Source organism: Dermochelys coriacea, chromosome 11 (assembly GCF_009764565.3).
Source record: "Dermochelys coriacea isolate rDerCor1 chromosome 11, rDerCor1.pri.v4, whole genome shotgun sequence".
In the NCBI taxonomy this organism is placed as follows: domain Eukaryota; kingdom Metazoa; phylum Chordata; order Testudines; family Dermochelyidae; genus Dermochelys; species Dermochelys coriacea.
In genome coordinates this window covers 60,877,162-60,904,107 of record NC_050078.2, presented here as the reverse complement: position 1 = coordinate 60,904,107, position 26,946 = coordinate 60,877,162, and the positions used below count along the sequence as shown (strand labels likewise).

General features: G+C 44.1%; 1 protein-coding gene across 1 annotated transcript in view; it reads right to left on the bottom strand.

Annotated features, from left to right (window-relative positions):
- Positions 1-26,946, bottom strand: part of CDK15 (cyclin dependent kinase 15) — a 51,122-nt gene that overhangs the window by 4,448 nt on the left and 19,728 nt on the right. Inside the window, exons 10-12 of the mRNA XM_038421681.2 lie at positions 18,690-18,753; positions 6,437-6,485; positions 2,688-2,827 (exon numbers count right to left, since the gene is read on the bottom strand). Coding sequence (XP_038277609.1) covers positions 2,688-2,827; positions 6,437-6,485; positions 18,690-18,753 — 253 coding nt within the window. The remainder of the gene's footprint in view (positions 1-2,687; positions 2,828-6,436; positions 6,486-18,689; positions 18,754-26,946) is intronic.

Below are 26,946 nucleotides of genomic sequence, written 5' to 3'. Positions count from 1 at the left end.
ATTCACAGGTCTAGCTTGTGGTTTTATCTGCACTGCTGTGGCAGGGGGCTGTGTCATGGGTAGCTCAGGGTGAGAAGTAGTGAAAATTGCTACACCTTTTTAAAGGGGACAGCATTGCTGGCTCCAGACTACCAGCTCATCCTGAAAAAGGCAAGACTGTAACCCTTTGATATACAGCAGTACTGGGGTGCTGATGTATTTGAGCCCAGCTGGACTGTGAGTGGGGTTTGAACCTAGGACCTACCGTGCTGAAAGCTTGAATCTCTGTCATTAGCGCTAAAGGGGAGTACATTAGCTGGTAGCTTGTATCTTCTTATGTGGACCAACCAGTAGAGGGCTTACTAAGACCCACACTCTGCTAGCGTGGGTTACGCCAGTTCCCCAGTAGCTTGTATTAATGGAGCACAAAGGCCCGCATTCTAGCCCCCTCTACTCATGTTCTCAAGCAGGAAGAAAGAGCGCCCTGCTTCCTGTCGCCCAACTCTCAGGCTCATGGGCCAGCAGCCACTGTCTGTCCATCAGCATTCATTTCAGTAATCACAAAGATGCTATTTAGGAGGGCTCTTGCCTTTGAATTGTTGGTTCCCCCAATTTCCCCTCAGAAGTAACCTTTAGGAGATATCCTCTGGCTACAAACTTGCCAGGGCAACTTATGTAAAGGACAGTTCAGGCTACAATTATTTCACAAAAAGAGAAAAGAATTTCCATGGGGAGCATTTTTTATGTTGGTTTCTGCCCCCTTATTTTGGTTCCTCCCTGCATCCCTGGAAATCTACCCATCCCCCTTTTACCTTTTATTGCCATCTCATTCTTTGCCCTCCTGCTTTAACTTTCTCCTTCTGAGGGCAGAAACTACCCCGCAGCATTCTTCAGAACAGAGTAGGAACAGAACGTATTTAAAATCTGCACTGTTATCATAGCAACCAGAATGCTACATTTCAATTCCAAAATGATGTGATACCAAAATGACATGGGAGAACAAATGTCTTACATGATCATAGCAATGGAGATGGATGCATTGGGAATTATTCAAAATTGCCTAATTTGTACAGACCTAATGAGTTGCTCACGGATATGATCTTGTACAATCATACTGTACTTTTTTCAATCCAATAGACTTTAATTTTGTTCCCAGCATATTCGTCGCTACACTAACGGCATGTAATTTCTTGTCCACTGAGGTGCCTCTCACTGCTATGCAGTGCAATACCAGTGACAATAAATACGAGATGGTATATAAACCCATGTGAAAAGAATTCATCTCCTGTATGGAAATATGCCTTGGATATTATATCTTGTCCAGGAGAGTGACACATTGTGCCAATCTGTTGTCTCATTCCCTCTCCTATTTCTCCTTTCTCTCACTGTCTATCTGTCTCTGTACCTATTTTTTCCACACTCTCTCTTTCTCTGTCTCTTGGCACTGGCACTTTCATCTCCTCCCTTGGGGATTTGAGATGTCACCGCAGGAAGTGCTTGTCCGCCTCTCCAGCAGCAGCAGAGCCCTGTGGCTTTGACAAACCTCATTTAATTGGGAGGAAGCCAGGAGGGTTTGAAAGAACTGAAACAGCCACGAAACTCCTTTTATCAGGCATAATTTAAACTCTGCATGGAAAAAACCCTATACGTATAAAGAAAAGTCAACTTCCCTCCTGCTGTGAGTGCTCCCCACCTCCCTCCCCCCGGCACAGGCAGGCTCCTGCGAGATTCCATCGTTTCATTTTTCTGAAAGTGTCAAAGTAGATTTGTGCTCTGTGGCTGGGTGAACAGAAAAGGAATACAGATGTGTCTCTCTCACTCACTCACTCACTCTCTCACACACACACACACACACACACACCCCACCTTCAGAAAGGTGGCAGTGCAGGAGAGATGCTAGCTGCAAGCTCCTTTGCTTAGGATATGTCAGAAAATCCAAAAACGAAAGTTTTCAAATAACTTTGCAGCTTGATCCAAGAAGATTCCTCCTTAATCACCCTTATCTAGAAAAGGAGCTGGTGCCCAGGAATCTTTGGAGAATGCCAGGACCACTGGGCACATTATACAGGGTGGGTAAGAGATTTTTCAGCTCCGTAGCTAGGCAGGCACCATTCTCTTTAGGTACTGGGGTAGTATGTGAATGTGTGTTTTTTGTTTTTATGTGATGAGTGAGTTACAGAGGGAGAGAGAAGTAAATGCAGGTAGTTCCAAGGGAGAGCTGGTATGACAAGATGCAAGGGACAGCTGGTGTCTTCAAACTTCAAAAGGCAGCAGGAGGTCTATTTCAGGGAACCAGGCCTAACACATTGCGCCAAGCAGCTGGGAATTCAAGATACAAGCAAATCACAATTTGAATTAAACTACTCCCTCTGAAAATACAGCATCATCCAGCTCTAGGAAAGAACTTTGGACACGTGGTTACACAATTGGGAAAGGATGGCATTATATCAAGGCATTCACACCATTCCTTTTTCAATGAACCCCCAATATTAAGGTCCCCTCCATATTCTCTTCTAATATTAAGATATTGTCATGTGTTGGGGAAAAAAGCTAACACTTGTTCAAACTGCAGCTCAGAGCCCCAAAACTTTGCAGCTTATGGGAGCCTAGCAGGAGTCCTCAGGCTTCGAATTTACTAGGGATGCTCTTAACAAATCAAATGTGAAGTAGCCCCCTTCTTCCTGGGATGGAATCAGGATATAACGTACCATCATGAAGCTGATGCAGCCGAGACGGCAGAGCGCTGAAGAAGTTATGAACAAGTGCATCCTGTGCAGAGACCCGCTCTCGAGGAAAAGCTTTTAACATTTTCAATGCGAGGTCTTCAGCTCCTGGCACCCGGCCCAGCCTAGAAAAGCAAGAGAAATAAATTGCACCAGAGATGGGTCCAAGCCAGATAGCTAAGATCTGGAACCAGATCTGGATCTGAACTTCCTTAAAGCTGGGTATGGGGGGAAGTGTACAATCTGGGGAATTGGGGTATGTCCGTTATGGAGATATGGGCCTGTCCTGAAGTCTGGAGCTTCATGGGAACTTACTCCATTTTGAGGGTGCATATGTCCAGGAATTTGGTTCAGACCTATCTCCAAATAAACCTCTTTAGAATCCTCCCTTCTCCCTTTTGAAGATAAATTGTTACTTTGCAATTACTGAGGGCTGTATATTACATGTGTCATAACTAGAACCTCACAAGTTACTATTACGGTCAGACTCTTAGAAATGTACAGGTGAGAAAATGGCAAATGTCAACTTGCCAATACTCTGCTAGACCTGTCAGGGTATGTCTGTGCAGCAACTCAGGCTCGCGTTGTGGGGCTGTTTCATTGCTGTGTAGCCTTCCGGGTGTGGGCTGGAGCCGGGCTCTAGGATCCTGCAGGGTGGGAGGATGCCAGAGCTTGGGCTCCAGCCCGTGTTTGGAAGTCTACACAGCAATGAAACAGCCCCGTAGCCTGAGTACTACGAGCCCAAGAAGGCTGGCACAGGCCAGCTGTGGGTTTTTCTTTGCTGTGTAGAGAGATACCTTCAGTGGCCACTACAGATTTGCTTTCAGAATTAAGAAGCCAAATAAAATATCCTTTCTCCATCTACTATCCTCCAGTTTGGCCATGCAATTCGGCTGTAAATGTGTTGGGGGTGTGCCGATGTGACTCACTTGCTTAAGATGAATGTTTTAAATAAGAAAATATGCCCAGCAAATGCCAATGGCAAGTGGCCGACTCCCAGAGAGGACGGCAGCTGGGAGACTAGGAAGTGAAAGAGAGAAAACAAACAAACAAGCAAACTAATAAAAACAGTGCTTTTGGTTTTACGGCTTTTACTTTGTTTGCTCTGCTCCTGGTGTTTCAGCATCAGGTGGCACATCAGAGCTTGGCCGGTTGTGTTTCTACTGACTAGCCCAGCTGGTGCTTCCCCTCTAAATGACATCACAGGACTGGTATTGCCCATGTGTCCTACTGTTTCATTCCTCTGATGCTTATGCTGCACAGAGGGCCTCATGCTCTGGGTGTCATGTTTTGAGGAGAGAGGATGTTAAAAAAATGAGACTCTTGAGCACACAGCTTTGGAATAAGTCAGGTCTTAGCTTCTCTAGGCTGTGATGGTTGATTGCTCAATTCTCACCTCAGGCAAAACCATACCAGCCCCTGCTGGTTAGGGGAGCACGATACTGGGACTCAAATTCTAGGTGTTAGCCTGTGGGAAGGCAGACCATTGGAAAAAGCGTGCCAGGCTCTTCTTCCTTCTCTCCTGTGATCCCCTTTGCCCTGCTTGGTATCCCCATCCTCAAGGCTCCATGCAATGCCACCAAGCCTTCCCGTACCCCTCTTCCAGGCTCCACACAGCTACCAAGCACTGGGTAGAACTCCTTAACTGGCCATGGAGGGTTTAACACAATGAACTTCTCCTTCCCTTCTCAAGAGCTGAGTGTACTGCCTCTGTAGTATTTAGATCCTGCTGACTTAGAGAGTCAGAAACAAAGAATCAAAGCGTGTTTAGCATTCAGTGCAGAACTCTGCCACTAAGGTGCTGGTGAGCTCAATGGTGTTAGCTGTAATGGACCCTTTCAAGTTTTAGCGACTGGGTCCTATTACCAAGGGACTGTGATGAGTAAGAAGGAAGCTGTGCCACCCAGCATGGTTTCAGGGAATACATCCATTTCCCTATTTTTAATGGTAGCAAGAAGGGAGCCTGGAATTCAAGTTAGAGAAATGATAGTTTGTGTATTCCTGAAAGTTTCTGAAGACATGGATTAAAATTGCACGTGCGTCTAGGAATGGTACTTTGCTGAAGACTTCAGCAGCATCTCCTTTCAGAAATTCAGAACAGAGGCTAAGGATGCCAGCTTTACAGCAGAGCATATGTTCCCATGGAGCGATACTGGACAAAGCAGTGAGGTACTGAACAACGATGATGAAAAGGTTAGTTACTCCGTAAAGGCCATATTCCACCCTGGATCTGTAGGTGTGTGAGCAGAGCGGTCTGACAGGATGCTGAGCAGAAACACGGCAGAATCAGCCACCTGCCACACCAGCCCCATTTCGGAGAATAAAGTGGAGCTGGCTGGAAAGAACCTGCCCTAATTGGGGAATGAGAGCCAGCTGCCAGCCCAGTTAGCCCACGGCTATATAAGAGGCTGGGAAGAAGGAAGTGGGGGTGGTGGGATGGAGGAAAGTGAAGGAGTGCACGAAAGGAGAAAGCCTTCCTTTCTGGGTTCAGACCCAAGGAACCCAGAGCTGTACAAGCTGTACGGTGAGAAGGTGGTGGGAGCACAAACTTGTAAATAAAAGCACAGTGGTTTCAGAACTCAAGGACCTCTGAGTGACTTTGCAGAGGCAGGAGCCAAGAGGGCCAGCTGCGCCCTGTTACAAGCTGGAATAGTCTTTTTGGCTAGCCTATGTGTGTGCAAAGCACCTAGCACAATGGGGTGCTTAGAGAGGGAAGGTCTGTAGTGCTGAATGTCCATGGCCATGTGCAGCTTTATTTCAGGCATCAAAACCCTCCACAGAGTTATTCCTAATCTGGTGCAGCCAGGTTAATTACGGATGACAGCCTGGCTGCTGCCAGTCCATGATCAGGCAATGTTCCCCTCCTGACCTCAGGTCCGATCTTCGGGGTTAAAGTGCAGGGATGTTATCTCTATGAGGCGAGCTATCTGACTAAAAACTGCCAACCAGCAGTGACCAGGGAAGACTTCAATCCTCTCAGAGCCACTTCACAATAATACTTCTCTACTATTGATCAAAGCAAACTGTAGTGACCAGGTCCTCTGAAATAGCTTTGGGTACTGTGCTGAGTGAAAAGCAATTTCCCAGATTATAAATACCTTTCCTTGGCCGTGGGATGGACAGATGTGGAGGGAAGGAGGAGGGGGAGCTATTTTAATGCTGACACTCTAGCCCAGGAGAAAGTGAGCGAGAAAGGTGCTCTGCTCTACTGCAGTGTTTGAAGTGCTGTCTCTAGGATAAGCTGCTAAATCAAGGCCCAGGCCATCTCTAGTAGCATTTGGTCACTGAAGAATGTGAGTTCTGCCCTAACTAACTCTAAGATGTTGTGTAGACAAGACCTCTGTATACCTTAACTAACTCTTTTTGGCAAAAAGAAAAGGAGTACTTGTGGCACCTTAGAGACTAGTATTTCTATGCAAGAGAAATTGGTCATCAAGTCTGCTCCAGAGGGCCTGGGAAAGCATAACCTTCCTGAATCAAATTGTGCCCCTCAAACAGCCACACATAATGCTGTTGAACTGCTGCTTGTCTGAGGATAATAAAGCCACTAAGTGCCTATCCCTACTGCAGTCTCTCAGAGTCTGATGCTTACCTTATGGCAGGTCTGATTATTACTAAGAACTGCCGTACTCATTCTGAACTCACTGAAGGAAGCTCATTTAAAGTTAAATGGTTTCATATAAAAACAAACAAACCCAGAGGCCGCTTTGACGTTGTTGTCATAGGTAGCTTACCTGGCACAGATCATTCGGAGCCTCTGAGGTCTACTGGAGACGACCCTCTCTAGAAAGTTAATGTGCAATCAAAAGATTAAACAAAAATGAAGCAAACAACCATTCTTTGAGCCCTTACAAAAACATGCGCTTGGAATTTCAAAGGCTCCTATAGAATCTGTCACTGTAGCATTTATAAATATACATTATTCCTATAGGACTTGAATATCAGCAATGATGTTAATAAGGCTGTTACTGTTCTGTAACCCTTTCTTTTCATACACCTATGAGGGCAGGTCTTGGGCCTGATTCTGTTTCCATTAAAGCCAGTGGGAGTTTTGCTTTAGACTTCCACAGAAGCCAGATCAGTCCCCAAAACCTAAGTCTAAGAAATCAGGGATAGTGTTGCCTAGTCAGAACCAGGGACCCAATCCAGCAAGGGGATCTGCCTGGGCAGACCCTTACACCCACAGAGAGGACCACTGAGGTCCAGGAGCTCCCACATAGGTACAAGGGTTTGCCTTTATGGATCTGATTGCAGGACAGAGCCTGAGTGAGGGCTCTAGGGACAGTGATTCTCAACCAGGGATATGTGTACTGCTGGGGGTATGCAGAGGTCTTCCAGGGGGATACATCAACTCATCTAGATATTTGCCTAGTTTTACAACAGGCTACATAATAAGCACTAGCAAAGGCAGTACAAACTAAAATTTAATACAGACAATGACTTGTTTTATACTGCTATATATACTATACACTGAGATGTAAGTACAATATTTATATTCAAATTCATTTGTTTTATAATTAAAATAATAATAAATAAAATAATGGTAAAAATGAGAAAGTAAGCAATTTTTTAGTAACACTGTGCTGTGATACTTTTGTATTGTTATGTCTGATTGTGTAAGCCAGTAGTTTTTAAGTGAGGTGTAACTTGGGGTTACGCAAAACAAATCAGACTTCTGAAAAGGATACAGTGGTCTGGAAAGGTTAAGAGCCACTGCTCTAGGATGGCTAAGTGTGCTTATCCAGATTCCCACTGTCATGCTTGCTTTATAACCTTTCTAGCAAACTGAAACCTTGCAGACTTTGCAGTTTGGGAGGGGGCTGGTTTTTTTAATGGTCAATTTTCAAAACAACTGGAATCTTTGTGACGTATACATTGAGAGTGAAAACAGATTTTTCAAATGTCATCTTCCACTTTTCAAGCTCAAAAATTAATGTAACATCACATTTATGGCATCCATAGTATAGACTAGTCACTTGAAGCTTTCAAAAAAAAAAAGAAAGAAAGAAAGAATCCCCTTTGAGCATTTTAATTGGTACATTCTTATCACCAAACAATTCTCTGTCACTGGAATTGCAATCTGCACAATGCACTGACACAGTTCAGGGCTTTCATTCCACTTCACTGTTCAATGGAGTTTCACTCTCTCCCAAACTATTAGTAGGATCCATTGTATTTCATTTCAAACAAGGGAAGTATTGCATCTGCACAGCCATTTTAACACCAAAGCCTTCAAAATAATTTTTAATCTGAGATTTCCTGCAGCTGCTTTGCACCCTTTAGATTGAAATGGCTCAGAAGGAGCCATTATTTTCCACAATGCAGTAGTTTGTAGTCCAGAAATTCTATGGGCTGGATCCTCTGTTGGTGACACATTACTCCATTGACTTCAATGGTTTTATGATGATGTATACCCTCTGAAGATTTCGCCCATTGAGTTCAATGGAGCTGTGCCAATTTACAGCAGCTGAGGGTCTGGCCCAGTATATCCACATTTAGGGTCACAAGGTAGCACCTGGCCATTGCATGAGTGCACTGAGGTGGGGAGAGTGAAAGGAGCCTTCTTTGCCACTCCTTATGCTTCCTGCAAAGTCCGCTGGGTTGGGATTGTAGAGGCACAAAGCACCTGTGATTCCCCACTTTGCTAGGATGTCCACAATCACTCAGTGCAGCTTCCAAGGAGACATTCACATCTGTATAGAAAGCCCACAGCAGGCTTCTACAGCGCATGGTGTTCAAAATGGGACTCAACTGGGATTTAAGCGGTTTGTATGTATTAAGCAGGCTTTCTGAACAGGAATGAATGTCACCTAAAGTGTGCAGTGCTGGCCAGGGCAGCCAGAGTCAGGACTCCTATGACGTCTCAGCTACATCTAAAAGTTGCCCCCACTTGGCAGATCACTGATGGTGGATAGCAGTGCAAACACTTCTAGAGCACAGCTGACTTCAGGCATCCCTAGCAGCAGGACTGAATCAAACCCACAGGTTTTACAGGAAGGCGAAGGTTAAGGAAGAACTATAGCTATTGTAGTAATAGTACAAGAAACTGCTAAATGAATTAAATTACTCTTGGGACCATTCCTGAATCTCTTCGTAGGCCAGACTCCCACTGAAGTCAGTAAGGATTTCAGGATTGGACCCACAGTATGTCCTAACCACAGTGCTGTCTCACAGTCTTACTAATGTTTACCATGTTGACTTACAAGTTTGAGATATACAGGTGTCTAGTTACCATCGTTTTACTACAATGACTACAGGGTTCCTTTGCAGTTCTAAATGTAATTGAAGTAGCACTCCCAAAACTGCCACACGGCAATGCACTGTGTCCACTGATCTGAGATAGGTCTCAGAATAGCAACCATGTTAGTCTGTATCTGCAAAAATGCATGCAGCCGATGAAGTGAGCTGTAACTCACGAAAGCTTATGCTCAAATAAATTTGTTAGTCTCTAAGGTGCCACAAGTCCTCCTGTTCTTGATCTGAGATAGTAAGGGCTGAAACTGTTACCAGACTTGCTTAGCTGCCTTGACATATAACTTTACAGTGAGTTATAAGACAAACAAAATTAAACCTGAGCTCTGTCACAAACCCATGTTCACTTTTACAGTGCAATGTAATATTTAGTAATCTGCCACAATGGTAATCGCCACAATGGTACAGAAGAGTAGGTAGGCGCTTAAAAATAGTATGATTTTAGGTAAGATCAGAAATACACTGTAGGTTTATTCTTGGAACGTCTTGAGAACTATAATTTAATTAATAAACATATGAATGGACAGATGGCATTTCTTTGATACCTTCTCCCACCTGCCTTCCCCCTGATGGGGGATGTTCCCTTCTGCTGATAGGCTTTTCAAATCCTAGTGTTAGGAGAACACAGGAGAGGAGAATATGAGGCAACCTAAACAACTCCAATTCAAATTCTTCAATTCTGATGAAAACACAAAGATGTGCAATTCAGACAGTGTAATTAATTGCTGTAGGAGAGTCAGCTCAACCTCCCGGAGATCAGTGTGCAGATCTTATGCTTTCTGCTCCAAAGGGGAACATTGGTTATATCCATTTGATCCCACCTCACCCCTTGTTCCCAGATCTCTGAATAGCTTTCCACAGGTTCAATGTAGAGGAAGGAGGTAAGCCAGGCTGGAGGAATGGATGGGCATTGTTCTTCCACCAACCTCACCAGGAGTCTTCAGAAAAGTTAATGCAGCCTGAGGCTAGGTTACATATTCTTTGGAGCCCCTTTCTTGTCTTGGAACCCCCTTGAAACAGACTGCTGGGACAGGCACATGCATCTCAGGACAAGCTCCCTGTCACACCCTCCCTCAAAGTGAGGGGAGTTTCAGGGCTAGTGGTGGGTTGGGATTGGGAAAGCTCTGGCAACATGACTTCAATGGAGTCCTGTAGGTAGGGAGCTGGAAGGAGACTGTGTGCTACCTTTATGCCCCCCTGTCCTGGGGCTGTTTGTGGGGTGGTTCACGCCCCAGTATACATTAGAGCGGCTTCAAGGATGCTCTAGCTTGTGCCCATCTGTAAAGGCCCTTGAGTGCCTGTTGTGATGATGATGATCTTTGGAGAGCAAGGTGTTCTACATGCCCCTCTTCCTTGGCCACATCCTCTATCCTAAGAGAAACTGGATGGAGTAGCATAGAGGCACATATTCTAGCCCCATGGTACATGTACCAGGGAGATCCTCAGGTAACTGGCTTAGCCAGTTTTGTGCCAGTAGACAGGTGGAAAACAGCCTCAGAGCTAGGGTCTGGCTCAAGCGATGTAGAATCAGGCTCATGGTTTGCCTTTGGTAGCAGCGTAACTGCTTAATACAGCCACCTTGTTTGGAGCCACAAACTACTTTAGGGTAGACTATTAACTGGGGGCCTGATTCTCTTCTGCCTTGTACCTTGTGTAGTAATTTACACCCCTGGAAAGTGAGTGTGAATAAATACAGAGGGTGCGAGACAGTGGGGAGCCAGGCTTTAGGGCTGGGTCATGAATTATTTCATTTGATGCACAGACATGTCTGCAAAGACATAAATAAATAAGCTCTTGAAACTTAATCTTTTCAGCAGCAGGTTTTCCCCATTAGGCTGGGCAAACAAGTAGCTGACACCTTTCGATTGTATCACGCTGTAAGCAATATTTCAGAAATGTAGCAGACTCCTGCTGCCAAATGTTAATGAAGTCACTAATAGTAGATGACTGTATACATTGTGATTAGATTCATTACTGTTTTAGTGCCAGAGCTCTGGAAATATCTCCCTGGGAGTTACTATTAGCATCTTTTATAACCCCTTCCTCTAATCAATTATTTAAATTAACTCAAATCCATATACCTATTGGATCACTGTTAACCATTTCCCTGGAATCTTCCTTTCCCCCTCCTTTTTGTTTTATTTTGTTTTCTCATCTTTCAGTAAATTTGTGGTAATTATTTGTCAGTATTGAGTAGAGATGCAGTTTGGTTTAAAGCAACGAGCAAAGAAAAAGGATGAAAAGAAATAATGTTACAAAGAGAGTGTAAAATTATTTATAATTTTACACGATTTATAATTATTTAGCTTATTATAGAACTTTTTGCCTATTAATGTAACTGATTGAATTTTTTCTGACAAAACAGTTGTCCATCAGAAAATGCTGATTTGACAAAATCAGAATGTTTTATGGAAATGTATCAATTTAATCAATGTTTTTGAAAAAAATCATTCAAGCAATTCAAAATATTTCATTTTGACCATACAAAAACATTTCAATCAGACTTCAGTGTTACATTTTATTATGTTATAATCTACAACGTAATATAACACAAAATAGCATCAGTAAAGTCAAAATGAAATGTTCTGATTTTTCCTAAGCAAAATTTCAGAATTCCCATTCTGTGGGAAATTTCAAAATTTTGAATTTTCATTCTGATTTGGAATGAAAAAATTTGAAATTTCCTATGGAATGAGATTCCGGGGTCCAACAAGCTCTACCTCTGAAATTAGGCTAGAGATACAGTGTTGTCTAGTGTTCTGAACACAAGACTGGGAGCCAGGAACTCCTGAATTCTACTCCTGAACATTCTACTGCCTTGCTGTGTAAATTTGGGTGAATCATTTAACCTCTCTGTCTTGGGTTTCCCACCTGTATAATGGGGAGAATAATACTTATCTGCCTCAGAATGGTGGTGTTAGGATTAGCTAATGAGCAACATACTGCAGTCCTTGCCCAAGCAAAACTCCCATAGGAGTCTTTTGCTTCAGTAAATACTGTTGTTTTTGCCATATAGTGTGTACAGAGCTTTGAAAATGTATGCAAAACACTGTAAATGTTAGGCCCTACTTCAGGAAAAGCACTTACACATGTGGTTTAATCCATCTCTATTCAGGAAAGCACATTGGGATTTTAAAAGTTAACTATAAAGTAAAGCATGTGCTTAAGTGCCCTTCCTGAACATGAATCTTTCCCTGAATTGAGGTTTGAATTACTATTTTATTATTTCAGTTGGGAACAGGTGCAAAATTCAGAAAAGAACTATAATATAATAAATGAGGAACTAGACAAAATGTAATTATTTTTTAAAAAACATCATTTTGAAATATGATGAGCTAACAAAATTGTGCTACTTGCTTTAATCCCTGGGGATACAGGACTAATATTAAAAAACATGTTTTTCAAATCCTTTACAAGTAGTTACATCTGCCAGAATTTGTAACTACCTCACGCTTCAGGTCTTAAGGCAATCTCTAACTATTAGGGATCAGGATGAGACCTAATTTGGTGGAGGGGGGAAGTATCCTTGATCTGCCACTGCACGGTTTCTTGCCCCTTCCTCTGAAGCATCTGGTTCTGGCCACTGACTGGCTGGACCTTGGGTCTGATCTAGTTTGACAATTCCTATATTCTGAACAAGGCCAGTGGCAAGATGGACACCTTCCAACTTCATTAATGTGGAAAAAATATTATTACTATTCTTATTTGAAGTAGTTCTCAAAGACCTCAGACAGGCTTGAGGGCTTTTGTAAGAGGCACATTACAAACACCCAGGTAAATATAGTTCCTGCCCCAAATGGTAAAACAGACCTACAATTTTAAAGCTATGTAAATAGGTACTGATTGAAGATGAAAGATAAAGGAATTCAAGGATCTTTGAATACTGTTCAACAAAATGGGTGAAATACTGATCAAGTGATATATGATTATGGTGATGTACACACAAGATAATGAGTACTTGTGGCACCTTCGAGACTAACAAATTTGAGCATAAGCTTTCGTGAGCTACAGCTCACTTCATCAGATGCATTGAAGTGAGCTGTAGCTCACGAAAGCTTATGCTCAAATAAATTTGTTAGTCTCTAAGGTGCCACAAATACTCCTTTTCTTTTTTGCGAATACAGACTAACAGGGCTGCTATTCTGACAGAAGATAATGATACCATTTATGGCTGATTGGTCTTAACTAACAATGAGTGCAAACCCTAAATACTCAATAATTCTGTTATTTTCTATCAATTCAAAATGCAATGTCTGCTCATTAAAAAAGCCCTCCTCATTGCAAAACAAAGAAGACCCGCTAAGGAGCAGATAATGAGACAAGCAAACCTAGAGGACAAAAGTTAAAGTGGTAAACAATCCCATTTGATGAACATTGAAGATGATATTAAATACTGCTAATTGAAGGCAATGTTTCTGCATATATGCATAAGAAAATACTTGTATGCAGTGTTGTAGCCATGTTGGTCCCAGGATATTAGAGAGACAAGATGGGTGAGGTAATATCTTTTATTGGAACAACTTCTGTTGGAGAGAGAGAGAGAAGCTTTCAAGCTTACCCAGAACACTTCTTCAGACCAATTTCTGTTGGTCTAATAAAAGACATTACCTCACCCACCTTGCCTCAAGAAAATATTTATCTATCATCAGCAAAACTGGTGGTGCAGTGGACAGAATCAGTGTGGCTGTGTGGTATAGACTGCAGTACATGCCCAATGCCAGATATAGCAAGCTGCCCTGTAGACTGATGGCACTGCTCATGAGTTCCTGGGTTCCTTTGGGTCCAAAACCATACGCAGTTTACTATGAAATAAAGATCTCCATCATTTTAGGATTCAATTTCCTTCTATCCCATAGAGACTTCTTGTTAAATGAAGTCTCAGTATAGAAAGGTTTCATAGTAGCAGCCGTGTTAGTCTGTATTCGCCAAAAGAAAAGGAGTACTTGTGGCACCTTAGAGACTAACAAATTTATTAGAGCATAAGCTTTCGTGAGCTACAGCTCACTTCATCGGAAATGCATACGATGAAGTGAGCTGTAGCTCACGAAAGCTTATGCTCTAATAAATTTGTTAGTCTCTTAAGGTGCCACAAGTACTCCTTTTCTTTCAGTATAGAAAGTGAGATTAAAAAAACCCCACACATTCTGAGAGTTTAGACTTCATTTGCAAAAATGTAATTGGATGCTGGTGTTTCAATGCTTGTTGCTTCTTACTTCCATCTGCTGGTGGAACGTTGAAAAGGCAAGGGACACTGAAAATGCCTCTATATTTGGAGGAAGGGGGAAAATGCTCATTTTTAGAAGCATCTAAATCCCGTTCCTGGTAGCAGAGCCGCCTGCATATATTCGATAAATGATACTAGTGAGCCTCTTTTGCTTTAAATGTCATTGCTACATTGGAAGAACTTCCTTGTAAACTCATCTGTCACGATTGAGATGATAATAACCGACAGAAAAAACTAAATGCTCTTCTGTTGCTCAGCTTATGCAGTAAAAGGCATTTAAGGCAACTAGTTCTAACAAAGTTGTAAGAACATTATGAACTGTTCCCTTCCCTTTGGAATCAGAAAAGCGTCAGAAAGTGGAGATGTGAAAAACTCAGTATATCAGTAACTAATTTACAATCCAGCAAAATTATTGGTCAATGTCAGGCTGTTACTCCTAATTCTTTCCTGCTTTTGACCCCTGGTGTCTAGATTCTAACTTGTAACCATTAGTGGAGATGGATCAAAACACTGGCCTTCTTGTGCCACAAATGGAGTTGAGAGGGGATTTAAACTCCCTGCTTTTCAGTGTGGTGAAATGAACACAGCAGTAGATTAATGCAAGGATTTGAGCTCACACAGCATGAGAGCTTTCAAAAATAGTGTTAACAGAGCTACAACTGCCTCTTTCACAGGAAGCAAAAGGAGAGGGACAAAAACATGAACAAACACAGGGCAAAGTCTTGCCATTGCTGTTGAGGATACAGTGGCTCCTGAGTGCAGTTGGACTGGCAGGTGGGCCACTGAGAGCCCAAACAGGGGCTTTCCATACCCACAGCATGCTGCAGTGACTGGTTCTGCAGCCGTGCAGGCAGGGACAGAGTAAGGGCAGGGTGCCCATGGAGCCACAGTTATGTGTAAAGAGGTGGAGTGCAAGGGCAAGTGTGTGGACAAGGCAGCCCAGGGCACTGCTCTCTGGCCTGAGGGAGACTTCCTTGCCTCACCTTCCTGTTCAGTTGGGTTTTGGAAAGTTGGGTTCAGTTGGGTTTTGGGTTGAGGATTTGGCATATAAGCAATTACAGCTGTGTTAAAATGATGTAAAGGAAGGACAGAGTTTTCTTTAATATAGGGTCCTCTTCTGAACTGTTTTATGCAAAGGAGCAAAGGGACTTAAGGTGCCCTATTACTGCCTTGCACAGGCTATGAGAGAGCATCCTCCCAGGGGGCTGTTCCTTCCCCTTCTGAGGGCAGGAAGTGATTGCAGGGCCTGCACAACTGCATGTCACCCCTCGGTCAGGGTTTGTGGCAAAGCTACACTTGGGGAGCCCCTCATGGTGCCAGGTACCATGGTGCCAGGAACCTGGAAGTTCCAGTTTAATAGGTTCCTACAGACCTATCTAGTCCAGGAACCCTTCCAACTACAAAACGGTGAGGTCACCTCGGTTCTGGAGCTGATCCTGTGCTGTGGAAGACAATGGGAGATTTCCCATTGGTTTCAATGAGAATAGGATCAGACTTTTTGTGCTTTGTTTTGTGATATTCTCCTGTGTCTCCAGGCATGGACCTGGTAATTTGTTATCTGTGCTTATAGCGCAGTGCTGGGACATCAATGGTACTAGCTATATACAAAAAAGAAAAGGAGTACTTGTGGCACCTTAGAGACTAACAAATTTATTTTAGCATAGCTCACGAAAGCTTATGCTCAAATAAATTTGTTAGTCTCTAAGGTGCCACAAGTACTCCTTTTCTTTTTGTGGATACAGACTAACACGGCTGCTACTCTGATAGCTATATACAGACTAGTACCTAGGTTTGGAGAAGCACTTGGACGTTTGTCTGCTTAGCTGAACTATCCCAGCCACTTGGATCGGCACAGCTGGGCTGGAAATAATTTGAAGAGAAAAGGTTCTCTCATCCGATCTCCACAGCCTCCCCTCAGGCTAGGCATATCTTAGGGATAACAGTACTTTTGCTTTGGATGGAAGCAGAAAGTGCAGAAGAGTATGCGAATGAAAAATACATTTTAAAAAAGTGACCATGTTTGTTTCATATATCCTTTCCCCCCTCTCCATCAGAAATGGCTTGGTTCAGTCCATGTCTAGGGCAGATGCCCAGGTAGGTTCTTATTTTATCCAAACGGGTTCATGTATTCCTGATTTAGAATCAAATGCTGGCTTGAGAGTATGGCAAGAGCCGCCAGGTGTGTGTGGGAGTCATTCAGGGGGGCTCTGAGGATGGGAAGGGAATCCTTCTTGCTGGTTTACAAAGAAGTGACTTTAGTAGTTGCTGAGACTGCTGCACATCCTTCTTCCTTCCCCTATGTGGGTGCCTGAATAGAGGGGACATATACAGGGATGTGTCCACCAGCTCCCATGCCCCTGGTCTGCCCCACCCACAGAAATGCCTTGCCTGTGGGCTTCACAGCAGATGGGAAGCCTGCATTGCCCTCATGAATTCCTAGGGCTTGTCTACACTGCAGAAACTTTCTCACCGGTTTTCAGACCACTTCAGATGAAGCGGTTTCAATACCAGACAGCTGCTTAAGCTGGCCTGATCCATTTTTGCTGAAACAATTTCAAGACTGCCTAGAATCCCCCTGCTATAGTGGACGGAAGTGTAATAGCTCTGGTGTCATCACGGTCACCTGGGACTGCATTTGAATGTGTACAGTTTAGACTGGGTGGAGTTTGGTGCTAAAGCTTACAGTAAGTCTGCCTCTGAGTGGGCCTGTTTATTCTGTTGACATCAGAAAATTCCTTTCCTTGGGTCAGATTATGCTACCCGTAGTCGCATAAGGATTGCCTTATTCCACAAGCAGTCTGGGATAGTTTGTGCTATAAAATATTGATAACTGTTATGAATGAGAGTATCCCAATCCAGCGCTTAGTGAGGAAAAACTATCATTTCCCCCCAACTGTCTACTCTGTGCTCCCTTCCCCGCCAGACTAGCAAGTTGCTGCAGAAGGCGACACATTCCAAATTTCATGCCAGTTTGATGAATGTGTCTCGGCTAATTGTGTGAAAGATTCCAGTCCTTTAGAATGTGAGACCAGGTTATTGTTCATCCAATCACAGTTAGCATGTGAAAATGGGGGATGTTTAGTGTCCAAGTGCTGGAGTCAAAGGAGGGGCGTCTTGGAGTGGGTCACAGAGCAACACCCACTCCTTTGAAGGGATGTTACTATGCTCTGCTAAACATGTAAACTTCTTGCTCAAAGCACTTCTTTTTCCTCCTCCACTTTTTTCAAAATAGAATTCCCCGCTCCCACCTCTCAGGGAGTGAGTGAGGTCTAGGTCTGCGGATGGATGGATTTCATGTTCCAGGGTTTTTAATATTTCACTTTTATATTTCTCTTAGAGAATGATCCTGCTGAGAGGCTGAGAATCAGTGCTCATCATTTCCCCCTCACTGACACTTGGATATATTGTACTGAAAGATATCCCAGAAGAAAACATTAACGAGAGAGAGAGAGAGAGAGAGAGAGAGAGAGAGAGAGAGAGCCTGCTTTTCAAAACATACTTCTCAATCTGCCCACATCAAAATAAGAAACAACTGGCCCTTTGAAGTTCAGGACACAGACTTCTCAGCCAGCCTGCATGGAAATAAAATAAACCAGCTTTATAAATCACACACACTTCTCACCTTGCCCACATCAGAATCAGGGGCAGGACCTTTGAAAACAAGGTTTAAAGGCCTCAGACCTCAGCTCCATAAGAATAAAAGGCATAGATAGACCATACCTACAAGTATTTGTCACCTTGTCCAGTGTAAAATAGGAGATGCTGGCCCTTTAAGTTGAACAGTAGACTAATTAGGTCTTGTCTACCCTCGCACTTTACAGCGCTGCAGTTTTCTCACTCGAGTGTGAAAAAACACACACCTGAGCGCAGCAAGTTTCAGCGCTGTAAAGCATCAGTATAGACAGTGCACCAGAGCTGGGAGCAGCGGCCCTCATGGAAGTGGGCTTTTTAGAGTACTGGGAGAGCTCTCTCCCGCGACTGAAAGAGAGCTTTGCCGTGACTACACAAGCCACGTTAAAGCGCTTTAACGTTGCCAGTGTAGACTAGCCCTAACTAAGGCTATGTCTAATACGAACCGTTCAGTGGCACAGCTGTAGTGCTGCACCACTCCTGTATAGCTGCTCTATGCTGGCGGGAGAAAGCTCTCCCACCAGCATAATTAAACCATGCCCAACAAGTGGCGGTAGCTATGTCAGTGGGAGAGCATCTCCTGCTGACATAGTGCTGTCCACACTAGCGAATTTGTCAGTAAAATTTATGTCGGTCAGGGGTGTGTTTTTTCACACACCTGACCGACATAATTTTGCCAACAAAAGTGCTAGTGTAGGCAAAGCCTGACTCTTCAGCACTTGGAACAACAAAATGTTAAATCAATCTAAGCTTTAGGGATGTACTAAGACTCCCCTAATTTCTGCAAAGCACTGAATTTTTTTAATGGAAAATTACTGATCCAGTTCTTAAAAGGTTAGTAACTGAGAGTGCATGTAGAAGCTCTTTCTGTGAGACTGTACCTTGTTTATAGTTGGGAAGCTTGGAAAGTCCTGGCCATGTATCCTCAGTTGGGACCCCCAACACCTATGTGAAGCAAGAGATCAGAAATCAACTGTTTGAATCCATTTGTACAGTCTGAGACAGAGTCAGATTCTGACCTCAGTTACACTAGTGTGAATCCAGAGTAATCCCTTGGAAATCAATGCAATTACACCTGGACCTACTCTAATGTAGCTGAAATTGAAATCTGGCCCTATGTGTAAAGGAGAGATATGCATTAGTATTGCTGAATTTCTAGTAAAAAGGGACTTGCCAAAGTTTAATGCCACTGCTGCTGGGAATATCAATGTACATGTGCAGCTGCACTGACAGGTGTCATTTACAAGGGTATGTGCAATAACAGGGTCATTGTATAGCCATGTTTACAGCTAAAGATGTCCCTCTAGGGCCAGGATTATATTGATGAGTGGTTCTCTGCAGTTGTACTTGCACCACATGATATGCATTCAGTGGCCAAGCACTGTAGCCGTAATAGAGACCCCTGCTGTTTCGAGATCAAAAAGAAAAGATGGTAAAGATCTACTGAGAAGTGCTAAAAAATAAGTCAGGGCCTGATTCTGAGAGATGCTGAGCCTCAACGTTTCCTTTTGCCTTGAATGTCAATCAGTGCGGCTCAGCACCCCTCAAGTAGTGGAGTTCAGGCCAGTAAGTATCCCCTAAGGTCACTTTTGCTGCAGAGGACTATGAGACTGAACACATATGTATATATTTTCTCTTTGGAATTGCAGCTGTTCAGTGTGATAGTTATTATTTATTACATACAAAGTGCCCTGCGTATAACACTCTGTAAATGAGCTGTGCCAAACACGTAAAGCTTATACCCAGTGTATGGCATGAGATGATAGAAACCGTACTGCCAACTCCAGGCATTCAGAAATCTGAATCAGGCCCCCAAAATCATTTATTTGGTTTCTGCTTTTGGAGCCTTTTAGATTACTCTCAGGTTTTATTCTGCAACCAGGAGGGCTAGGAACTTAACCTTTCTTTAAAATGAAAGCTAAGATTCTCATATAATCACCTGACATCAGGAGCTGGGTCTTTACGTAAACACCAAATATTAAGAGACTTGTGATAAAATTGCAAGAGTTGACAACACTGTGAAATATGATACAGACAGCAAATATGGAGAGTGGTCATTAAAAGTGGCATGCATTTTTCACGTGTATTTTGGAAACAATAATGAGGCTATGAGGAAAATTCCTAAACTCTGTAAGATGGGCAGATCAGCTAAGGTGACTGGTCTGGATGTGGATGGGGATCCATTAATTTATAAGTAGCACATTTATAGCACAAATAGGACATGTTATGTCTACAGATTGGCTCAAAGCAAACCCCAGACCTGCATACCCCTAAATTGGGGTGGGGGAGGGGGTCATTTATAATCTGAACCTGAATTCAGAATTGTGCAATAGACTCTTATCTTTCTAACAAGCCACATCAAAACTCTGAATCTGAAATCCCTGAAATACACAGTGTAGAAAATCCAGCTCTACATTTTGAAGTGTTGTTCCTGCTGTAATTCTGGCCCTGATCCTGCTACATGCTGAGCATCTCCTGTGAGCTATGGAGAGTCTTTAATTCCTACAGAAGTCAGTGGAAAGTGAGAGGCTTCAGCATCCAGCCGAATTTGGCTTTGTAGCCCAATTCAGCAGATCATCCTGTTCAGCAAAGTACTTAAGAATGCACTTAACTGTAAGTATGTGCTTAAATTCTTTGCTGAGCAGGGAGGGATTAAAGTGCATGGTTAAATGCCTTGCTGGACTGGAGTGTGAATGAGGCATGGGCTCAGAATACCAGTATATAGTATCAATTACACAATTTCATCAGAAGCTAGAAATACATTTTTTTCAGTCTGCTCTTTAAAAGTTGATGTGGTCACAAACCATGACATTTCGGTCCACTGTTAAATTCTCAGGGATTTGGATCTAGGGCTTTGTTTTGGGTTTGACCCCTCAATGAATAGGTGCCTGATTGGAATCTAGGCCCGGACTCTATATATTTATTTGATATGAACATGCTCCTAAGATTACTTTACCCTTTACAAGTCCTTCCTACATTCTTTTAATCTAGCTATAACAAATCTCTGGGTCAAGTTATCAAACATTTTTTATGGAAAAACAAGAAGCCTAGAATTAGCATTAGTAAGTTAAAATTGCTCAAGGAAACAAGGCATCTTGTCCTTCCAGACTCTCACGGTGCAGCATCACTACATCTGATATAAGAATGGCAAAATTTCTGTTTCAGATAGCATGGCACATGACTGAACAGAATATGATTTCTCCTGAATACCTTAACCTCTTGTCTGAAACAAATTACATGCCATTTTCTAAAATCAATCTGATTGAAACCCTATCCCTGAAAAATAGCCACAAAATCTGCATATTTCTAAATATAAAACATCCTTTGATGGTCACACTTGTTGTAGGATTCACTCAATTTTAGCCTGCAAAGAAAAATAAAATATTAATTCCTAGACCATGAAAGATATTGTTCCCTCCTCGTAATATTCTTCTGCCCTTCAATCAACTGCATCAACACCACAATAAAGAAACAAAATGATTTTACATGTGCTGAATCCAGCTGTCTCTACCATTTCACACAACAAACGTATTCAGTATAAAAATAGTCCAAAGCATTTTATTTCCCGATGTCACACAGTCCTACAGAATGCTGTAGATGAAAAATATCCTCTTATACCACATGTCTGGAACTAAGACACAGGTAAGGAAATGTCACAGCCTGACTGGGCTAGAGCACTTGCTACCATTCGTAAAACAGTTTGTAAAAAATTCATACAAATGCAATATTATATTCCACAGAGACCACTCTCCCACCCTGTCTGTTGGCTGCTTGTGTTACCAGCCCTCTTATATTTTTCCCTTGTGTGCTTTAGCTGGGTAACATTTTGGACAATTAATTGGTAGAGCTTGCCTTATTTTGGCCCCATTCCTAGAACCACATGGGTGAACTCCTGTACCCACATTGAGCCCGACAGAAGTCACTGACAGCCACTGAATGTATAACTATCTAGTGCAAAATTTGTATCTAACACCTGGGAGCTTGTAGCTAATAATTTAAGCTTATTTCTATCTACAACGCAAGTTCTTAAAGAACAAATTTTACTTTGTCAGACTCTCAGCCTTGCTGACTAGTTTGGATCAATGCTCATTTCACAGCGCCAGAACTGTCTACATTGGTGTTGATTCTATACAAACAGCTTCAAACTGAGACAAGCACACCAGACATAGGCTGAAGATTTTCAAAAGTGACTAGTGATGGAGGTTGCGTCAGTTTTTGGTACTTAAATTGGGACATTTTAAAGGACCTGAGTTTTAGAAAATACCAAGCACCTATCCTCTAAACATCATTTAAAGTGTCCGAAGTTGAACACCCAACAATCGCTAATCAGTTCTGAAAATCTTGGTCTCAGTATAGTCGTCTTCCCGATGTAATGTATAACAACAATGAACCTTCTGTGTAATGGATTAACTATTTCATGGCTCTTAGACCTTCCTTCCTGATTCTTAAATATTATTTCTGTCTTTTGTAGTATGAATTATTAACCCAACGCATAAGAAGGTTTCAAACAGCTTAGATATATAGTGACCTAAATTAAACCAAAGTAATTTGTAGTGTAGACATAGCCTCAGGCTTGAGGCTAAAGAACCATTTTCCTACTGCCTTGGCTGAAGAGTTCTGTGTTTTCTCCTCTTTGGATCAACCACCTTTGGGAAAGTCCCATTTCAGAGGGTAAGTCCACAGAGAAGCTGAAGATGTGGCCAGAGGATGGCAGTGTTGGCCACTCAAAGCAAAAAACAACAAGAAGCGAATTATTCATGTTTCTGAAGAATCAATGACCAAGAGCAATATACAACAGCGCATATATTGGTGACATCCACCTTGATTTAGCCCAGGTGCAGGGAGATGTAGGTCATTCAGCAGCACAAATAAAGGATGGGACACTGCAGGTCATAGAAATGAGTTCTCATTCAGAAATTCTATGTCCCCTAGTGATTTCCCAATAGACTTCATTAGAATACTCCTACTGGTCTCTCCTTATTCCTTCTAGTTCTTCTTCGAGTGCTTGCTCCTGTCCATTCCATATTAGGTGTGTGTGCTCACCACATGCACCGGTGCCGGAAGTTTTTCTCTTAGCAGTATCCATAGGGGACCGACATTCCAGGTACAGCCCATAAGCCATTCAAACTGCAGCAATCTCAGGGCCAAGGAAGTCAAACCCAACAGAAGCCTCCCCATATGAAGAATAGGGGCGACAAGCACCGCCTGAGCCACCCACCTCCTCCCTCTGCCCAGTCAGGCTCGACCTGCAATAAGTGGGGGGGGGCAAGCGAGCGTTTTGAGTGTGCGCTCGAGGGTGACCTACCAGACTTTACACCGGATCCATCTGTCCTGCCATTCTCCAACTGACTTTCTTTTTTTCTCCCTGCATGGACAGCTATAACTTCAGACCGCTGGGTCCTCAATACTGTGGTGGAGGGTTATATTCTACAGCTTACTTCCTCCCACAAACCCTTTCCCCATCCCTCTTCAGGGACCCTTCTCACGAGAGTCTCCTCGCACAGGAGGTAAAGGGGTTGCTACAGTTGGGTGTGGTGGAAGAAGTTCCTCTTGAGTACAGAAACAAGGGGTTCTATTCCCAGTACTTCTTAATCCAAAAGCCAAGGGTGGTCTGTGGCCCATCCTGGACCTGAGATACTCAACAAGTATCTAAAGAAGCTAAAGTTCTGCATGGTGTCCTTGGCTTCTATCATTCCCTCCCTGGATCCAGGAGACTGGTACGCTGCCCTCGACTTGAAGGACGCATACTTCCATATAGCGATCTTTCAAGGTCACAGATGCTTCCTCCGATTTACAGTGGGGCCCCACCACTACCAGTTTGTGGTCCTCCCATTCGGCCTGGTCACAGCACCCAGCATGTTTACCAAGTGCATGTCGGTGGTGGCTGTTTACATCAGGCATCAGGGTATCCAGATCTACCCGTACCTCAACGACTGGCTAGTCAAGGGCAACTCCAGGTCTCAGGTCCAAGAGGATGTCGCACTGCTGCAAGCCTCTCCCTGTGCCTACTGGTAAATGACAAAAAATCCACGTTAGTCCCGGTGCAGAGGATAGAGTTCATTGGAGCGGTGCTCGACTTGACATGCGCCAGAGCGTTCCTGCCACTAGAAAGGTTCCAGACGTTGATGGACCTCATCGTGGAGGTCTCCGCATTGCCCCTGACTATGGCCAGGGTTTGCCTGCGTCTGCTGGGTCACATGGCAGCATACACCTATGTTGTCCACCATGCCAGGCTCCGGATGTGGCCCCTGCAGCAATGGCTGGTGGACAGTCTATTCCCAGTCCAGAGATCACCTGGAAAAGGTTGTTACCATTCCCCTGATGGTACTTGCCTCACTGTGATGGTGGACCGATTGCATGACCGTTCTAGAGGCGGTTCCATTTGACACCCCCCATCACTCCATCGAATTGGTATTGGATGCCTCAGACTTCAGCTGGGGCATGCACCTCGGCAACCTCCAGATCCAGGGTATCTGATCCCCAGAGGAGATGACATTACACATAAATGTCAAAGAACTCAGGGCAGTCCACTTGGCATATGGAGTCTTCCTACCTCACCTGTTGAGCAAGGTGCTGAGAGTCCTGACGGACAACACGGCCTCAATGTTCTACATCAACAGGCAAGGGGGAGCACGTTCATCGACTCTCTGCCAAGAGGCACTCCATCTTTGGGACTTCTGCATCAGCCACAAAATCCATCTGGAAGCTTGTCACCTCCCTGGCATCAAGAACACGCTAGCGGATCACCTCAGCAGGGACTTCTCCTCCCATCACGAGTGGTCGCTCCACCCGGAGGTAGCCTGCATGATCTGCCAGAGGTGAGGAACTCCCCAAATGGACTTATTCACCACAAGGCTAAACAGGAACTGCCACTGGTTTCGTTTGCGTCCCTCTCTGATGCCTTCCTCCTGTCGTGGTCAGGGAACCTGATATACGCGTTCCTTCTGATTCTTCTCATCAGCAGGGTCCTGGCAAAGATCAAGAGAGACACGGCACAGTTTATCATGATTGTCCTGGTGTGGCCCCGCTAGCACTGGTTGGCACACTCATGAACCTGGCAGTGGCCCCTCCCTGGCCCTTGCCTCCTGCCCAACTGACCAGACTTGCTGTCACAGGACCATGGTCAGCTCCTGCACCCCAATCTCATGTTCCTCCACCTCTCGGCATGGATGCTGCGTAGCTGAACCCGGAGGAGCGGACCTGCTCAGATGAAGTCCAACAGGTCCTCCTGGGAAGCAGGAAGCCCTCAACTAGACTGACTTACCTGGCCAAGTGGATGAGGTTTTCCCACTGGGCCTCCAAGCATGGCACCTCTCCCACATGCTCTTCTATACAGTCTATCTTAGACTACCTGCTTCATCTGAGGAACCAGGACCTAGCACACTCTTCCATTAAGGTGCATCTCATGGCCATCTCTGCTTTTCACCCACCAATCCAGGGCCAAACAGTGTTTTCTCATGACATGACAGTCAGATTCTTGAGAGACCTCGAGAATCTCTTCCTGCAGGTATGGACTCCTGTTCTGCAGTGGAATCTTAACTTGGTCCTCTCTAGCCTCACCGGCCTGCTGTTTGAGCTGCTGGGTTCCTGCTTCCTTTCCCACCTGTCATGGAAGGTTGCGGTTCTGGTGGCGGTGACATTGGCATGACAGGTCTCTGAAATTAAAGCCTTGACCTCAGGTTCTCTGTACCCTGTCTTCTACAAAGATAAGGTTCAGTTGCGGCTCCCCCCAGCCTTCCTGCCAAAGGTGGTCTCCACCTTCCATGTGAACCGGGACATCTTCCTCCCGGTGTTCTGTCCCAAACCACACAAGACCAGTGAAGAGATGCGTCTTCACTCCCTGGACATGTGGAGGGCCTTGGCTTTCTACTTAGAACGTACCAAGCCTTTCTGAAAATCGACTCAACTGTTCATCGCTACAGTGGATAGCATGAAGGGTCACCAGCTGTCCTTGCAGAGGATTTCCAATTGGTTCACCTCATGCATACGGACCTGTTACAACCTGGCGGGGGTTCCGTTGCCACTGATTGTCAGAGCCCACTCCATGAGAGCATAGGCTTCTTTGTTGGCCTTCCCGGCACACATCCCTATCCAGGACATCTGTAGAGCTGCAATGTGGTTCTCTGTTCACACATTTACCTCTCATTATGCCATCACTCAGCAGGCCAGAGATGACGCTGGGTTCAGCAGAGCTGTGTTGCAATTGACACGTCCATGAATTCCTACCCACCTCCAGGGGTACTGCTTGGGAATCACCTAATATGGAATGGACATGAGCAAGCACTTGAAGAAGAAAAGACAGTTACCTTTTCCGTAACTGGTGTTCTTCGAGATGTGTAGCTCATGTCCATTCCACACCTGCCCTCCTTCCCCACTGTCAGAGTTTCCAGCAAGAAGGATCTGAGGGTGGAGGGAGCTGGTGGTGCCCCTGATACCGCAACATGCGGGTGTCACTCCAGAGGGTGCCAGAGCCCATCCCCTATGGATACTTCTAAAGGAAAAACTTCTGACATCAGTGCATGTGGCGAGCACACACACCTAATATGGAATGGACATGAGGAACACACCTCGAAGAACACCAGTTAAGGAAAAGGTAACTGTTTTTTTTTCTTGGTTTCTGCTGGTGCACCAGGAATCCCATGGATATCAGTAGACCCATAGTTCGAGTCCAGCATCCGTTGGAACCAGATGAAAAATGAAAACTAGAATTTCTGAGAGGGTCTGTGATACAGAACAATGGCAGACCCTGTTGATTTTTCCTATTCCTCTTAACTATCCATCAGCATACAGTTCCATGAGTAGTCTCTTGTATGGGCTTAGGCCTTCAATCTACTCCGCGTGATGGACGTCAATGATAGTGTTGACATTAACGTCAATGGGAACAGGAGTGTGTCCTTAAAGGGCTTTTCTGCATGTACAACGCTACAATAACAGCTCTGCAGATGTGCCACTGTAGTACTTTAGTGTAAACTCTACCTATGCTGATGGGAGGGATTCTCCTGTCAGCATAGGTAATCCACCACCCTGAGAGGCAGTAGCTAGGTCAACAGAGGAATTCTTCCACTGACCTAGTGATGTTTACATGGGGATTGTGACACACCCAGATCAGTGGGATACAGGAGTCTGGTAGAAGGCAAA